This window comes from Ruditapes philippinarum, unplaced genomic scaffold (genome assembly GCF_026571515.1).
Source record: "Ruditapes philippinarum isolate M1 unplaced genomic scaffold, ASM2657151v2 ctg44_1_1_1_1, whole genome shotgun sequence".
Taxonomy (NCBI): domain Eukaryota; kingdom Metazoa; phylum Mollusca; class Bivalvia; order Venerida; family Veneridae; genus Ruditapes; species Ruditapes philippinarum.
In genome coordinates, this window is record NW_026858399.1 from 102,872 (window position 1) to 122,518 (window position 19,647).

Genomic DNA, 19,647 nt, shown 5'->3' on the forward strand with positions numbered 1-19,647 from the left:
GAAACCTGTATATAATTATATTGCTCATCTGATAACTCAGACTCTGAATTAATATATTGTTAGCAATGAATGAAAGGCAGATGTAATGCCATAAACTTAAACTGATATCATAACATTCATATCTGCACCTGAAATAGTGCAAATGTTCATAAAGTTTTTCCATGTAAGCCTTTTTATATGGTGTGACCTGTGATGACCTATATTCAAACCTGAACAAGAAATAGTACAAAAAACCTTTCTGACAAATTTCCAGGATTTTGTGGGCTGAAAATGTAACCTCTAGAGTGATAAAGCTTTTTTACTTTTGGTCTGTGTGAACTAAATTTTGACTTAAAAATCATCAAAATTTTTAAAGTTTCTGACAATTTTTCAGAATATTTGGGATGAAAATATTACCTCTATAATGTAAACATTATTTTTCCATAATTTTGGTTTTGTGACTTGGTTTTTGACCCCAGATGAACCGTATTCAAACATGACCTACAAACCATCTGAACAATTTACATTTCAGACTAATTTCCAGGATATTTGGCCTCTACAGTGTTAGCAAGGTTCTCCAATTTTTAGGCGGTGTAATCTTGCTTTTGACCACAGAAGAACTATATATGAACTTAAGCTAGAAATCATACAACAACCTTCCAACCAATTTCCAGGATATTTCCATACTTGGGTTGCGTGACCTAGTTTTTAGCCCCAGATAACCCATACTTGAAATTGCCATAGAAATCATCAGAACAACCTTTCTCACCAACTTCCAACATATTTTAACTAAAACAGTAATCCCTAGAGCGTTTTACCATATTTGAAACCTATGGCCCCCCGGGTAGGGGACAATTTTTACACAAGAGAAAAACTTTGAACAACTTTGTTAGATGACATATAAATAATATACCAAATATCAAAGCTCTAAGCCTTATATCTTCAGAAAAAAAGATTTTTTAAAGATTTTACTAACATTATGTACATAATGAAAATCAATAACTTCCGGGGCAGGGTCAATTTTGACCCCAGGGCTATTATTTGAACAATTTTGGTAAAGGTTCATACACAATGTTTCCTACCAAATATCTGACCTCTAGCCTTTGTCAATTAAGATAAGATTTTTAAAGGTTTACTATATACATATTATGAAAATTAATGACCCTCTGGGGTATAATTTGAATAATTTTTGTAGAATTCTATGTGATAATGATACACACAAATATCTAAGCTATAGAACTTGCAATTTCATTTTTAAAATCTATTTTTAGCCCTCCTGACTCAGATGTTCACTGGAGCAGAACCATTTGAACAATTTTGGTAGAACATAATACTAGGAACTGGAAAATTTCATCAAATTTGGCCCAGTGATTTCAAAGAAGAAGTCGTTTGTATAAAAAGTTGTCAATGGACGCACATAACATGCACAAACAGACGATGGACACCGGACAAATTGAGATCACAAAAGCTCAACTCAGGTGAGCTAAACAAGAGGGCCATGATGGCCCTGAAATCCTCACCTGTATAAAGGCCTCCAGGGCAGGGCCAATTTTAACCCAAGGGCTTTTATTTAAACAAACTAAAAATGGTAGACACCCATTTGAAGATGTTTCATGATAAATATCTAAGCTCTAGCTCTTTGGGGTTCTTAAAAGAGATTTTTTAAGTTTTTACTGTATACATATAGGGAAAAACAATGACCCCCTTGGTGGGGCCAATTTTTTTAACCCCAGGGCCCTTATTTGAACAAACTTGGTAGACACCCATTAGAAGATGATTCTTGCTAAATATGTTAGCTCTAGCTATTTGGGTTTTTTAAAAGAAGATTTTTAAGTTTTTACTATATACAAATAAGGAAAATCAATGACCCCCCGGGGGCCAATTTTGACCCCAGGGCTTTTATTTGAACAAACTTGGAAGACACTGATTGACAATGTTTCATGCCAAATATTAAAGCTCTAGCTCTTTTGTTTTTTTAAAGAAGATTTCTTAAGTTTATTCTTTCAGTTGCCAGGGCAACCTAAGAGTTCTGCATGGAATTGAATTCTTTGAACAATTTTTATAGTTGACTGCCAAAGGAACATTCCTGTTAAGTTTGGATGAAATTGGCTTAACGGTTTATGAGGAGATGTCGTTTAAAGTAAAAGTTTACAGATGGACGAACGCCGGACGAAAAAGCAATCACAAAAGCTCACCTCACCATGTCTTTGTGACAGGTGAGCTAAAGAGCCAAAAAAGGTCATCAAAATCTAGGTAAGCTGATACCAATGTTAAAATTTACATCTAAAACTGTGCACATGATCCAAATTTCATTGCTGTTCATCAAAGGACAAGAAAGTCGGTCACATCATCAAAATTTAGGTCAGCTGTTATCAAAATTGAATTTTAGTCTAAAACTGTGTACATGGTCCAAATGTCATCGCTGTACATCAAAGGACAAGAAAGTAGGTTACTTGTAAAAATCTAGGTCAGCTGATATTAAAATTCATTTTTTCATCTCAAACTGTGCAAATGGTCCTAATTTCATGGCTGTACATCAAAAGACAAGAATTTAGGTCACTGTGTCCCCTTGGGCATGTCACACTTTTATACCCCAAGGCTTTAATTTAAACAATCTTGATTCAGGTCCACCAGACAATGTTTCATGTCGACTATCTTAGCTCGAACTTTCTCCTATTCAGATTTTTTTTAGTTTCAGTTTTTACTATATTGCTGTGATAATGAAATCAATGATAGCCAGGGTGGGACCCAATTTTGACCACAAGGCTATAATATGAACAGAGGTCCAGAGGTCCTCTACAAAATGTTTCATACATGACCACTAACCATTGTCAATTCAGAGAAGAAGATTTTTTAATTTTTTACTATATCAATGGTTGGATACTACATCATCGTGTACCTACAAAATGCTCCCAATCAGTCTGGATTTATTTTAAAGGGACTCCACTGAGGTTTTTTGACATGATGGGACTGAAATAATTTTTTGAGATTATTACTCCATTTGATAAAGATCTATACTTATAACTTATGTGCAAAATTTCAGATCATTAGCTCTCTCTGTTTTTCAAGAATAATTATTATAATAGTGAAAAATGAATCAAAATTGAAAAGCGTTTAAACGCTTTTAACTCAAATCGAACTGAGAATAGCACAAACATACAATTTTCAATGTATTTCTTGTATATTTCTTAGTTATGTTTTATTTATATTTCTGTTTTAAGTGCTCACGTTCAACTATTTGAAAAATTAAAATTTTATATTTTTAGCCTTATAAACCTCAGTGGAGTTCCTTTAAACATCCAGTTGAATGAAAGTTAAAAAAAAAAATTTTCTACGAGGTTTGATCAAATAGTTCTTGGCCCGATGTACTTCCGGTAGTCGGAGAACCCAAATAATGGTATTCCTTTTCAATATAATCGCCCTCTACATCAATGCACTTTGCCTACCTATGCTCCAACTTGTTTAACCCTTCAAAATAGAACTCTCTATTTTGGTCCTCAAAGAACTCATTGACCGCCTCCATGACAACTTCATTGCTTCAAAAACGTCTACAACAAAACTTGGTTTTCAGTTTTGGAAACAAGTAGAAGTCAGAGGGGGCCAAGTTTGGAGAATATGGGGGATGGGGAAGAATTTCAAAGCCGAAATCAGTTGCAGCTGCCATCGCAACTTGGGATGTGTGAGCTGGCACATTGTCGTGCAGGAGCAGAACGCCTTGAGTCATTTTGCCCCTCCTTTTATGCTTGATTTCTTGATGCAGACATCTCAATTCGTCTGCATAGTATGTACTGTTTATGGTACGACCTTGCTCAAGATAGTCAATCATGATTTTCCTCCGACTATCCCAAAAATTGAAGCCATCATCTTCCCTACTGATGGCACACTCTTGAATTTCTTCGCAGGGCGTGAGTGAGCCAGGGTGCTTCCACAGCATGCTCTGTTGTTTTTTCATTCTGGATCGAAGTGATGGACCCATGTTTCATCCTGAGTTACGATCCGGTAGATAAAATCAGGTTAATCCTTGTAGTGAGACAAAAGATATCTTGAAATGTCAAGCCTGATCCTTTTCTGGTCGTCAGTCAGACCTAGCGGAAACCTTTGACATGCCATAGACATCAGTCAGAATTGCTTGAACTGAACCAAAGCTTATACCTACTTACCTAGCAATGCTTCGCAGGTCTCGCCTTCTGTCGTACATGACCAGATCGTGCACAGCTTCGGCAGTTTCATCGTTGGTGGCCTCTTTTGGCCGGCCAGGCAGCTCATCATCTCAAATGCTTTCCCTGCCCCTCTTAAATTCAGCAGCCCATTTTTTTACAGTGCTATAGGAAAGGGACTCCTTCCAAAGTGTATCCATGAAGTCCTCATGGATTTCTTTGGGGGACATCCCTTTCTTACAGAGACGGCTCTGATTTCAACTTTCTCCATTTGGTCTAAATGGAGATCAAAGTGTGTTTTATGTTACTTAATCTGTGTAAAACTGCATGTAACTCGGTCAGTAATCTTAAATAAGATATTGGTATCGAAGTATCGTGTGTAAATGTCAGTGTTGTGGCTAGAAGTATATCGGGCCCGAGAACTTTTTGATCATACCTCATAAGAAATTTTTAGAATACCAACAAGGCAGTCTGAAGGACAGCTAAATAACCTTCCACAGCCAACATGAATGTGTACTTCTTGACCTTTACCCAACCATGACCTTGATGTTGTGCCATGCATATCATAAGCACATAGTCTCATAATGGTGATTCTTTCTGCTAAGTTATTTATAATCTTTCGTTAGGTCAAAAAGTTATGGAGAACATTTAACATTGACCTTGGGGGTAGTAACCTGGATGTAACTTGGGGCAGCAACCTGGATGTTGTGCCCTGCAGATTGTGTCATGGTGGGGATCATTTGTGCCAAGTAATTTAAACACAAAGCACCACAATACGACGAAAACCAGGTTTTCAACCACCAAGTATTGATGTGACAGGAATTAGGAATGAAATATGGCAGTGAATAAAAAATGATGCTGTTATTTGCACCAACACAGAAAATTGGTTTCATTAGTTCAAAATAAATATATACCAGATACCTGAGTATCAATGCCAGGCTGTATTTTCATGTAAGCTACACACATGCCAAGTTAAGTATCAAAGTTCAAAGTGTACTGAAGTTAATGAGTATGAGCTGAAAATTCTATTGTAAACAAGTGACATTGACCTTGCTCCAATATATTTAAGTAGCAATTCAAAGCTGCATCTTAATATAAGCTGACAAACACAGCAAGTTTGGTGTCAATAGGTCAAAGCAAACTGTAGTTATTATTTAAGGAACAGTGACCTTGACCTTGTTCACAGACACCTGGGTAGCACTCCCAGCTGCCTCTTGATATAAGCTACCCACATACTAATTTTGGTGTCAATAGGTTATTACGCCGAGACCTAATTTCTATTTTTAGCAACAGTTGACGCCCGCCCAAGTAGTGTCTTGATATAAGCTACACACATACTAAGTTTTATGTTAATAGGTCAAAGCAAACTGAAGTTATTGAGCGGAAACTTAACTTATAATTTAAGCAACAGTGACCTTGACCTTAATCAAACACATCTGGGTAGGAATTCCAAGCTACCTCTTGATATAAGGTACCTTTACACCAAGTTTGGCATCAATTGGCCAAAGCAAACTGAAGTTATTGAGCAGAAACTGAAATTCTACTTTTTAGTACCAGTGACCTTGACCAGCACCATAGACACCTGGGTAGCAACCCCAAGCTTCGTCTTGATATAAGGTACCCATACACCAAGTTTGGTGTCAATAGGTTTAAGCAAACTCAAGTTATTGAGCGGAAACTGAATTTCTATTTTTAGCAACAGTGACCTTGACCTTGATCACAGACACCAGGTTAGCAATCCCAAGCTGCCTCTTGATATAAGCTACCCATACACCATCTTGGTGTCAATATGCCAAAGCAATTCAAGTTATTGAGCGGAAACTGAATTTCTATTTATAGTAACAGTGACATTGACCTTGATCACAAACACCTGGGTAGTAATCCCAAGCTGCATCTTGATGTAAACTACCCATACACCAAGTTTGGTGTCAATAACCGAAGCAAAAAATTTATTGAGGCCCGTCCGCCTGACAGCCCACCAGCCTGCCGACTTCAGCATTACAATAACCCGGTTTTCTTTGAAAACCTGGTTAAAAAGAATAGAGCGGACATAAAAAATAGATGTTTTAGCATTGGATCTTTGTGTGTGAACTGACCTTTAGGATAGTAACTTGATTGTTGTGCTCTGCACATGGTGTCATAATGGTGATCATTTCTGCCACGTTATCTTAAAAACATTGCAGCAGTTCAAATGGAGCGGACACAAAATGAAGACTTTTTAACACTTGACATTTAAGTGTGATCTTGTTCTTGGTTGGTAGCAACCCAATTATTGTGCTCTGCACATCATCTCATAATGGTGATCACTTATGCCAAGTTATTTCAAATTTTTTTCAGCAGTCAAAAAGTTATGGAGCGGACACGGGTCAAAGGATTCTTAGGTCATTGGCATACATGTGATATCCCGGCGGGATTTTAAAAAATCCCGATATTTCGACACTGATCCCGATTCCCGATATAACAGCTTGAATTCCCGATATTTAAAAAAAAAATCAACATAAAAAAAACCAAACACAGCACCTGTATCTAAAATGTAAACCGTGCCTCCAGGCATTGATTGTTACTGTCCATATCCTAAATTACAGCGGATTAAATGTTGAGTCGTTAATTGACAGCAAGGTGACGTTATAAACAGTTCCATCACCCAAAGTTATTCTCACATATTTAACTTAACACGTGTTGTGTGTCAGTCAATTGACCTCTTTTATAATTTGGCAGTAGGTATTACACGCTACATCATCAAAACGACCCTGTTAATTTACATGTATGAATTCGGCTCAACCTTTGATTTTCTTTGATTAGCGCGTGCACTGATAAAGACTAAAGGTGAGCAGAATCATTTAAGTGGATCATTCAAAAACCTGTTTGAGATGCAGCAAAACCATGTCTAATTAACCTATTTTTAGTGAGTGGGTAATTTTTTTGTTTTGTTTAGGAATTACACAATCATCGAGGCAAAAATGTGGATTTAATTAACGTAACGATTCTTGCATTTATTTTGAGTCTTCTACTTACGTTACGTTATTTAACTGTCAGAGTCTTAAGTTCATGAATAGTTGTTGCACGTTTTCAAATAGCTTGTGTTTTAAATTATTAGCCAATTATTGTATGACTGAAAAGACAGATATAATTATTCAAACTGAAAATAATGAAATGTGAAAATGTGTCTGTTTTAGAAATAGCCTGTATGACTACACTTATTTATTTATCTATTTATTTATTTTTTTGGTGAAATAAAGTAATACTGATCAACAAAAAAATCATAAAAAGTATAATCATTTAATGATTTTGAGGCTAATATAGATTCTTTGAACCAAATGTGCCAAACACACATTAAAATTCGAGTCAATAAAAAAATCCAGTTTTGAGCCTCAAAATCAAGCTGAAAATCCAGATTTGGCCCATTTCGTTTGTCACATGTATGCATTGGTTGGACAAGCTTTTAAGTCAAGGCCCCTGTGACCTTGACCTTTAACTCAGTGATCTAAAAATCAATAGGGTTCATCTAATGGTCATGACTTGACTCCATGCAAAATATGAAGACTGTTAACCAAAACAGTCTAAAGCAATTGAGCGGACAAGCTTTTTGATGTCAAGGCCCCTGTAATCTGGACCTTGGACGCAGTGACCTTCAAAGCAATAGGGTCATCTAATGGTCATGACCAACATCCATGCCAAATATCAAAACTGTGGTTCAAAGAAATCTTAAGATATTGGGCGGACTAGCTTTTTTTATTTAAGGCCCCTGTGACATTGACCTTTGACTCAGTAACATCAAAATCAATAGTGATCATCTAACAATCATGACTATGCTCCATGCCAAATATGAAGACTGTTTGTCATAGGATTCTTAAGTTATTGGGCGGACAAGCTTTTTTTGTCTAGGCCCCTGTGACCTTGACCTTTAACCTGGTCACCTGAAAATCAATAGGGGTCATCTTATAATCATGACAAAGCTCAATACCAAATATTAAGACTGTGGGTCAAAGGAATCTTAAGTGATTGGGTGGACAAGCTTTTTTTAGTCAAGGCCAATATGACCTGGACCTTTGACCCAGTTACCTCAAATTAATAGGGGTGATCTAATAATCATGACTAACCTCCATGCCAAATATGGTGACTGTTGGTCAAAGGAATCTTAAATTATTGGGCGGACAAGGAAAAACCGATGGACGGCTGGACAGAAAAGCTGATTCCACTAATTACCCCCGTTACAACTTTGTTGTGCGGGGGTATACTGTAAATAATACAAACAAAGTTGTTGTGGACAATTTGGAAACATATCTCCTGCTGTACAGTATATCAAAATTAGGCACATACCATAACTTCATGATTTGTTAGTCTTTTTCCATCAAGTAGGAACACACCAAGCCCCGCTTGCGGATAAACATGTTGTAGTGTGAGCATTCTGTGATCTATTTTATAACACAAAGGATTTCCTACCATACATAACTGAAAATAAATTTGCACTCCAGCATTCAAAGAGCTACATTCTAAGCATGTGAATAAATACTGCAACAAGACCCTGAATTCCTCACCTGAGAATATGGTTTTAATGAACAAGATTTCATTATAGGGTCATTCCTATTATGATTCATCAAAATCAGACAAGCTGTAAAGCTGTTAATCAAGTCTTATTTCAATAGTTAGCATTGTTCAACATTTTTTTTATTTTTTCTATTAAAGTTTATGAACATTTGCCCAGCAGTTTGAAGAGGAGATGCAGTTTAAAGTTTATTTCTATTTTTAGCTCTGCTGTCCTTCACATTTAACAGATCACAAAGATTTTAAAAATGCGTTGTATAACTTTATTTATTGATCATTATTATAGTTTCATGAAAATCTATAAAAGGATGTGTGAGGGGAAAATGACACTTTTTTCTAACTCTTGGCACCCTTGTTCAGCAGATTGGAACAATTTTTGTAAATTTTCAGTTAATTTCACTTTCATTAAAATCTACAAAAATGTTGTTTAAAGCTTACTTTTTATTTTTAGGCATGGTTTATGCAGGCGTTGCACACTGTCCCGAAATTGACACCAGATGGGCACACGAATTTGGAATTTGAAATTTCGCGCAAAGGTTGTCCCGAAATAGGTCGACAGCCCCTCAACAGCCGAAGCAAGAATGATTCCTACAGAAGGTCACGCGATCGCATCCGTTCCACACAAGATTCCTACCGAAGGTCACGCGATGGCATCAGATCCACACACGAAGTCACCTCAAAGATGCAAATTTTTACCAAGTAGTTTACCCGCAGTACACGCGAAGTTCACGGGATAGGTACACGACGTCGTATTTTGAGTACGATGAGATCGTACGTGGTTACGAAGGCGTCAAATGACCTCCAGGTGATATAAAACCTCCGGCAACCACGGCAAATTTCAATGGCAGATAATATTAGGAGCTAAACTAGGTTTAAATTTTATTTTAGATCTTCATATTACTATCAAGAACAATTCTATTTACACGAAAATCTATGATAAAAGAGATGATTTTGATTTTGGTATAGTAAATTATCCACATTTAGATGGAGATGTACCGCATGCAACATCTTACGGGGTATATGTTTCTCAGTTATTTAAATTTGCAAGAGCTTGTAGCAACATAAAGGGTTTTAACGAGTGAAATATTTTCATTACTAGCAAGCTACTCAAACAGGGCTACCACGATTATAAATTACCTAAATTTTTTACAATTGTAACTTTGATTTAATCTCAAAATTCAAAAGTGATTTAAAAACACTTCTGTGACAATGGATTAACCATCCTGATTTTTAATGGGCTGTTATTTACAAACTTCCTATGATCTTGGGTCATTGTAATTTTTCTGTTGTCTTTACTAAATTTATTAAACTTTGTCTTAAAAGAGGTTATGACCCTTCCGTACGCTTAGTGTTTAACACTTTTACAGTTGGACTCTACACTTTCCTCTTTTGATTACATCTGACGGACCAAGTGGGAGACTCAATGATGGACAGTTCTTAAAGCCCTTTGGGACTGAATTGCCTTAATGTTCGTCTTCTTTCTTGCTTCATTGGGCCCTTGTAGGTGATTTTCTTGTTACTCTGTCTTCCATTAAGACACTGAGTACTTTTGTTATGGTCAAAGGATTTTCTTTTATATGTTTCTACATGATCATTTCAGTGTTCACCTTTTGTAACTGTAACAACTGTTAGAATTTCACTTGGCGAGGATTCATTTTATTTACCCTGTCTTGTTTATAGGAACCTGGTGGGGTTAAGAATGAGGTTTGGTGCACCATAAACAGGTTTAAACTCCCCAGCAGTACTTATGCTGCTGGCCGTTCCAAGGCGGCGCCCCTCTGTATTCCTCAGATGTATGTCTGTTGTTTCATACTGCTTTTGTGACATATTTGTCTGCGCCCCTTGTTGTATTCTCGTCTACGGTAAGTATCTTCCCTTTTGCCCCTAGTTTTATTTTTTTTATTTTGCCCCCCTCCACCCTTCACGGAATCTCTTACCCCCTTCCCATGTGTCCTTGCTTTGTGGGCCTGTTAATTAATCATTTATTTGTTTTCTTTGATTTCCTTGTCGGTTACTATTATTTATACTTATGTATCATTTTAATGATCAACCCGTCCTTGCTCTGCAATGCTCTCTGTCGTGTTTTTGTTTTGGGTCCTACTTAACTCATTGTCACTAGTTCTTGTTGCTGGGTCGTGTGGGGGTTGCGTTCATTGAACGCCGTCTTTCCTTTTTGATCTTGTTTATCATATTTGATTACACATCATGCCAGCCAAGGTGGGCTTGTAGGAGTTGCTCATCATGTTTTCTAAGGTGTAATAATAACTTAAAAATTAGCAATGCAGCTGCCTTCTTTTACACGGTTGACTCATCATCAAAACTGATTTCTGCAGGAAATAAAATGAAATTAATTTTTAATAAATTGCAAATAATGGAAGCTTTTGATGTCTCTATAGAGATGTGCAAGACTGACAGATGAGGAAGATGGTCTGAGGCTAGCCTTTTATATGTCCACCATGATAAATATGCAACGCTTAAGCCACTCAAATTTGCTTTCTTCGTACCCATCGTGGTCCAAAGATTTTGTGATCGCTCACGAAGTTGCTGCCGGAGCCTGAAAAATTTAGTTGGGGGTCATACGATGGCAAAAGATGCTCTCACGAATGGCCCGATGTTATTACGATCAGATCCGAATTTTAACATTTCCTTATTCGTGTGTCCATCTGATGCCAAATTTGGGACAGTGTGACGCCTGCATTAGTGGCCATTCTATCATTCTATTCAACAGACCCAAACTATTTTGTCATTTTTGTAAAGAACTACTTAATGACCATTCCTGTAAAGATTCAATAAACAATCTTAGCATTCTTGAGATGATGATGTAGTTAAACTTATTTCTACGTTTATCTATTACTACCATCTTGTTCAGCAATTTTAAACAATATTGGCAATATTTGTGAAGGATTACATTATCACTATTGCTAAATTATAAAGTATTCAGCTTTTTAAAAAGTTTTCTATTTTTTAGCTCTGGCAGTCATCTTGTTCAGCAGAGCCAGACTGGAACAATTTTAGCAATTTTAGGATCATTTCAGTAGAATTTCATCAAAGTCTTCAAAGTAGTATGGGAGAGGGGCTTCTAAGTGCTATTTCTAGCTCTGGTTGCATTTTTTTTATACAGATCACAGTGATTTGAAGGACCACTTACATCTAATCATTACATAATTGGAACTTGTTCAGAATCTGATTTGCTCAAGAAGTAACATCATTTAACAGTTTTTCCCTTAAATGGTGGCAATCTTGTAGAAACCATAACTACCCGGTGTATGAGCAACGTTCCTAGAGGACCATCCAAGGATCATCTCTGTATAGTATATTAGGTATCGGTGAAAGGGTTTAGAAAAAGGTGGTTTTTAAAGTAAAATACTAACAAAAGCGTAACATCTGGTGATCACTTTGTGCTAAGGTGAGATGAAAATCTTAGTATCTGTCATACCTGTTTTACATTATTGTACCATATAATTTTACAAGAAATATTGTACAACAAATTTATCTTTATAAAACTAAACTAGAGTTATTACTTCAGGTGATTCATACCCCTACCTGCCACCTTATAATAATTCTATTGTATGAGAGAACGGCCCAAACAACTTTTCTTTTCTTCTACTTTAAGTAACAGTTACTTTGACCTCAGAAGCACAAATGCTATCCAAATGAGGTATTCACATAAGCTTGCAGTATGCTCAATTGGACAACAGTATTTCATGCCATACTTACTAACTGAAAAGACTATCTTTAACTTTTACAAACTTGATCATAGGGGGCCCAAAAGCAAGGTCTCCACAGAACTGCGATTTGCTTATAACAGAACAACTGTTCTCTTTAAACACATGCTTGTTACACAGAATGATATCTCATCTTAAATATAATGTAAAGATGTGAAGATTTCATTTGTGAAACAAGAGGACCATGATGGCCCTAAAATCGCTAACCTGAATATAAAACTCTCCATCACAAGGAACAAGTAATATCGTAATCTATAAACAAGAGGGCCATGATGGCCCTGAGGTCGCTCACCTGTATATAGGCCCCCAACCCCCGGGCCAATTTTTACCCAAGGGCTTTTATTTGTTTATTTGAACAGACTTGGTAGACACCCATAAGAAGATGTTTCATGCTAAACATCTAAGTTCTAGCTCATTGGCATTTTTAAAAGAAGATTTTTAAAGTTTTTACTATACACATATAGTTAAAAACAATGTCACCCCTGGGGCAGGGCCAGTTTTGACCCCCGGGCGTTTATTTTAACAAACTTTGTAGATATTTACTTAAAGATGTTTCATGCTTAATATCTAAACTCTAGCTATTTGGGTCTTTCCAAAGAAGATTTTTAAGTTTTTGCTATACACATATAAGGAAAATCAATGACCCCCGGGCCAGTTTTGACCCCAGGGCTTTTATTTGAACATACTTGGTAGACACCCATTAGAACATGTTTCATGCTAAATATCTTAGCTCTAGCTCTTTGAGTTCTTTAAAAGAAGATTTTTTAAGTTTTTACTATATGCATATAGGGAAAATCAATGACCCCCTGGGGCGGGGCCAATTTTGACCAAAGAGCTTTTATTTGAACAAACTTGGTAGACACTCATTAGAAGATGTTTCATGCTAAATATCTTAGCTCTAGCTCTTTGGGTTCTTTAAAAGAAGATTTTTTAAGTTTTTACCATATGCATATGGGGAAAATCAATGACCCCCGGGGCAGGGCCAATTTTGACCCAAGGGCTTTAATTTGAACAAACTTGGTAGACACTCACTAGAAGATGTTTCATGCTTAATATCTTAGCTCTAGCTCTTTGGGTTCTTTAAAAGAAAATTTTTTAAGTTTTTACTATATGCATATAGGGAAAATCTATGACCCCCTGGGGCAGGGTCAATTTTGACCCCAGGGCTTTTATTTAAACAAACTTGGTAGACATTCACTAGAAGATGTTTCATGCCAAATATCTAAGCTCTAGCTCTTATGGTTCTTTAAAAGAAGATTTTTTAAGTTTTTACTATATGCATATAGGGAAAATCAATGACCCCCTGGGTCGGGGCCAATTTTGACCCCAGGGCTTTTATTTGAACAAACTTGGTAGACATTCACTAGAAGATGTTTCATGCCAAATATCTAAGCTCTAGCTGTTACGGTTCTTTAAAAGAAGATTTTTTAAGTTTTTACTATATGCATATAGGGAAAATCAATGACCCCCAGGGGCGGGGCCAATTTTGACCCCAGGGCTTTTATTTGAACAAACTTGGTAGACACTCACTAGAAGATGTTTCATGCCAAATATCTAAGCTCTAGCTCTTATGGTTTTTTAAAAGAAGATATTTAAAGTTTTTTCTTTTGGTTGCCATGGCAACCAGAGTTCTGCATGGAATTAAATTCTTTGAACAATTTTTAAAGGTGACCACCAAAGGAACATTCCTGTGAAGTTTGGATGAAATTGGCTCAGTGGTTTATGAGGAGATGTCATTTAAAGCAAAAGTTTACGGACGGACGACGGACGGACGCCGGACGAAAAGCGATCACAAAAGCTCACCCTGTCACTTTGTGACAGGTGAGCTAATAAAAGCAGATGTAAAATCTGAATCTAAAACTGATTTCACATAGATCATATTTGTATCTAAAATAGTGCATGTGTAAAAACATTACTGCAAGTTTCTATTGCTAAAGGAAAACAATAGTTCAAAAAGATAAGAGTGGGGCCAATTTTTACCCCAGGGCTTTTATTTGAACACACTTGGTAGACACCCACTAAAAGATCTTTCATGCCTAATATCTAAGCTCTAGCTTTTTGGGGTTTTTTTAAAGAAGATTTTTTAAGTTTAAATTTATGGACGGACGGCGGACGAAAAGCGATCACAATAGCTCACCATGTCACTTTGTGACAGGTGAGCTAAAAAGTGCATTTGTTGTATTATGTTTAATAAAGTTTAATTTTAGTTTATTTTTGTCTTGATTTTATTGTTTATAATAGGTTTATACTTCTGTTGCAAACAATATAATAGTCCAATTGTTTTAAAAATTTTATCACTAGAAAGGAAATTTTCTACACTAAAAATGTTTTATTTACAGCAAAACCATATATTTATCAGAAAATACTGAAAATAAGGGTTAAAGTATCCTCCATTTTTATCATTTCCTTGTATGGAGATGGTGTAGTATAGTGGCTGTCTTATCTATGGACTACTGATAAGCCTTTACCTATATATGGTATAGATAAGGAGTGCCTGTTATCTCAATTCTCTATGGAGTAATGGGTTAAGAAAAGCTATGTTCCCCCAGGGCGGGACCAATTTTGAACTAAGCGCTATAATTTGAACAATTATTTTGTAGAGGTCCACCAGACAATGTTTCATAAAAAATATAACAGTTATTTTTAGTATATATAGGATCAATACTCTGATTTTTTTGCAACTCCTTCTGTTTTCCTTTGTTTAAGATGAAATTGACAGCTTTACTTGCAAAGGATGAGATTATGTTATTCTCTGTTCATTATTTCAGGCACAAACAGGCAACTGAGAAGAACCACTGATATTCCATAAGCTACCTGGGTAGCTTTCTCAAAAAGAAACCAAGTCCCTTGCAGGAACAAACTACCGGCTTCAGCGGCTAGTGGTTTGAAGTAAAGAACATTAACAACTCAGCCATGAATACCCCCAAAATCAATCAAATGATTCAGGAAATGTTGTTTAAAGAAGTTGTGGATAATGACATGGTTAAAGGATTACATACACCCTCCCATCACAAAAGCTTATTTCAGCTCAGCTTAAAGTATCCCTATCTCTATCATCTGCCAGAAACTATAAAACAGATGCAATGAGCAAATGGTGGACTGACAAGCTCACTCCTGTATATCCCTAAAACTTTGTTGGGATATTACAGTGCGATCCAACAAGACTTTTTCACTCACCACTTGAAGTCTTTTCAATGCTTTAAGACCTTGTAAAACCATGTGATCAAGCAGAAAATTTTCAGAGACATCAAGTTCTTCCAAGGCAATCAACTCCTCTACACCTGAAAAATAATTTGGTTTTCAATGCACATAGTATTACATTATCAGCTTAAATATATTTTAATGTATTTATCATCTGCACAAATACTTTTTCTATTTCCGGCTCATGAAATCTGAAAGGGATATTGAAATGGCATGTCTGTCAAAACCAATATCCAATGCCTTATGATCTTCATTCCATTCATAATCTTATCTAAACATGAGGGCCATAATGGCCCTGGATACCTCACTTGAGAAACATTCCTGGAAAACGTCACAATTTTCATTTTTCAATGTTAAAGTCAGGAATGCATCCATTGGGTTTGTCATTTTTTACCCAAGCTAATATTATTTGTAGATTGTAGTTGTGGAATGCTTCATGACAAATACCCAAGCTTTGGGCATTAAAGTTTCACAAAAAAAGACTTCAATGGTTTTTCCTACACTAGTCTATATGGTTTACAGACACTTCACCCCCAGACACTTCACCCTAGGCCCTTTTTTGCAAACACTTCACCCCTCAGACAGTTCACCCTTCATTTTAAGAAATTTGATTGAGACACTTCACCCCCCATTTTTTATTTTGTGTTAAACAACTATTTATTTAGAAAATGTTAAATGTATTCAATATTGATTGTGTATGTTTATTGTTATAACATATTTTATTATTCATGACGTAATTGACCAAAGACAATGGATATATATTGTTGTTTTTGTCCTAAAAAAGGCTCATGTCACAAAGTTATTAGTAAGTAAATTCTTTATTTTTAATTTTATTTTTATATATTTTATACTAATTTCACTTTAAGTGAAAGTGATATAACTAATTGTTGTATATAAATCCTTCTATTTAAGTGTGTGAACCTTTTCGTGAAATTTCCTTTGATATATTATATTAAGTATATAATCTCTTTCACACTTCCTTTGTGTCTTTGACAGTATCTTGTTTTAATGAATTGAATTTAAAGAAAGCAAAACATATGTGATACCGGTAAGTTTACTTAATAATTTGTTAGCAACATTTTTTAAGAAAATAAAGATATGAAATTGTTCTTTTTTTATTTATTACATTAATGGAAAAATAAATCATTCATTCATTTATATTCTTTTATATTCATATTATTTATTTAGTTATTTATTTATTTTCAAACAATATTATTTATTCATTTATTTTTCATACAATATTATTTATTTTACATACACTATTATTTATTTATTCATTTATTTCATTTTCATACAATTATACCTTTTTAATCCAATTATCTAATCAATTATGAGATAACTGTTGAATAAACAACCAATCAACAAGTTGAATAAACAAGGTGACATGCAATAAACACTTAATAATGGATGTGCTTTGTATAACAGTGGGCAATACGATGATCATGACTTAAGGTCAAGGACTGAGGAGTTCTTGGAGAAAGTGGGTAAATTTATGGACATTTATAAGAATGTGGTTTTTAGAACCAGTAAAAATGTTATGTTTTAATGCATGTTATATGTAAATGACTTAAAGAAATTATTACATGTGAATTACATGTGTTATTTATTTCTGAATTATTTACTGTTCTAAACAAATATTTACTCTTAGAAATGTCTGTAAATTGTCCATTTTTCAAAAAGTTATAAATCAAATTATACTAAAAATAATTAAAATAAACATATGATATAAAAGCATTTTTTTTGGCTTATTTTAGAAAAAAATGGATGAGGGGTGAAGTGTCTTACTGATTTTGACCCCAGGGGCATGTTTTATATAACTTTTGTAGAGGATCTGAGACTCACAAGGTGATTCTATATGAAAAACATCTAATCTTCTAGCATTACAATTTTAGAAGAGAAGATTTTAAGACATTTTTACTATACAAGCACATAATAATAATGACCCATGGACACAATGCCATCACAAAAGCTCACCTGTGAGCACTTTGTGCTAAGGTGAGAGAAAAAAGAAGTAAACCTCATAAACAGTTTGTTAAAGTGGACCTTTTTACCAGATTATGTAGAAAAATTCTACATAAAGATCAAAGACAGATTCTAGTCATTACAAAACTCCACAATAAAGCTTAAGACTGTTTTGTCCAAGAGAAGATTTTAACTGTATACTACCAACACAAAGAAAAAATCCATGACCTGTGGAACCAATTATTTAGAAGATGACTTAGGCACATGTTTCTTTCATAGGCACATGTTTCTTTCAAATGCACATGAGTTAACAGTAAAATAAATCTTTTTTTACCAGTGATGTGGACACCAGTACGCTAAAGAACAAGTCAACAAAATATGAAAAACACCAGTCAATAAACAAGATTGCATTTATGAAAAATGCTATGCCACCGCATTAATACAACACTAAATAGTATTGTAGGAAAAGAATTTTTAGATTAGTGGTTAAATCTATTGTTATTCAAATAAAAGATCAGAGTAGGAATCAAAGCCAAGACAAGAGCTTGATGCATATCACTCCTTGAACCGGCCAGAACAAGTGATCATGATGAGACTACGCTCAGGACATAACAGACTTAATGCACACATGAACAAAAAGTACCGACTCGTTCAATCTCCAATGTGTCTGTGCGGAGAAGAAGACCAAATTGCAGAGCATGTCCTCCAAAGATGTAAGCGACACGACCAGGAGCGAGCTGCGACGTGGCCTCAGGAAACAACCCTCCAACAGAAGCTTTATGGTGATGTTGAGGACCTGAGACGGACCACATCCTTCATCATAGATACTGGCGTAGTCGTGTAATTGCGAACACCAGTAAGTATTAGTAAGAGTAGGAATCTATCAATGCAGTTGAGTCTAGTGAATTGGTGGTGAAAGTCATATTTCACATGGCCAAAATTCCATGACTGTACATCAAAGGACAACACAGTAAGACACTTTGTCAAATTCTAGGCCAGCTGATATCAAAGTTCACTTTACATCTTAAATCAGTGCACATGGTTCAAATTTCATAGATGCACATTAAAGGACAAAAAAATAGGTCACATCATCAAAATCTAGGTCAACTGATATCAAAGTTCAATTTTACAAATAAAAATATGCACATAGTCCAAATTTCATGGCTGTACATCAAAGGACAAGAAAGTAGGTCACTGTCCCCTTGGGCAAGGCCAAATTTTTACCCAAGGGTTTAATTCAAACAATCTTGATACAGGTCCACCAAACAACATTTCATGTCAAATATCTAAGCTGTAGCTTTCTCCAATTCAGAAAACATTTGTTCAAGTTTCTGTTTTTACTATGTGTACATAATGAAAATCAATGCCCCCTGGCAGGGCCAATTTTGACACCAGGGGCCTTTGTCAATTCAGAGAAGATGATTTTTCAAGTTTTTACTATATACATTTAAGGAAACTATCACCTCTGGGGCAGGGCAATTTTAACACTTAGAGAGGCATAATTGACACAACTTTGGTAGAGTACCTATAGATGATATCATATACCAAATATCAAAGCTCAAAGCCTTGTACTCTCAGACAATAAGATTTTTAATTTTTTTACTATAATTATTTTATTATGTACATAGTGAAAATCAATGACCCCTAGGGCGGGGCCAATTTTGACACCAGGGCTATAATTTGAACAATCTTGCTAGTTCACTACACAATGTTTCATGCAAAATATCTTAGCCTTTGTCAATTTAGAGAAGATGATTTTTTTAAAGTTTTTACTATATACATATAAGAACAAGAGGGCCATGATGGCCCTATATCCCTCACCTTCAGGAATAGATCTTATAAGTACAGTAAAGACTGTTTACAGTGACCTTCGATGGGAGAAAAGAAAAAAGGTCATTATAGACAGGGAGTCACTGTGGACAGTCTCTACATAATTCAGATATATGAACATATCATACCAATATTTTGTTGAAAAGCAGGATAGTACCATACTAAGGGTTTAATTATATTTGTATTGATATTAAACATATCAAATATCATTTTTAAAAAAAGCAAGAGTATTAAAATTGCATGTATAA

At 35.4% G+C, this 19,647-nt stretch overlaps 1 protein-coding gene across 1 annotated transcript in view; it reads right to left on the reverse strand.

Annotated features, from left to right (window-relative positions):
* LOC132753071 (uncharacterized) overlaps positions 1–19,647 on the reverse strand; it is a gene marked incomplete at its 3' end in the record, with an annotated part of 221,807 nt that overhangs the window by 100,753 nt on the left and 101,407 nt on the right. Inside the window, 2 exon segments of the mRNA XM_060743482.1 lie at positions 8,457–8,588; positions 15,584–15,687. Coding sequence (XP_060599465.1) covers positions 8,457–8,588; positions 15,584–15,687 — 236 coding nt within the window.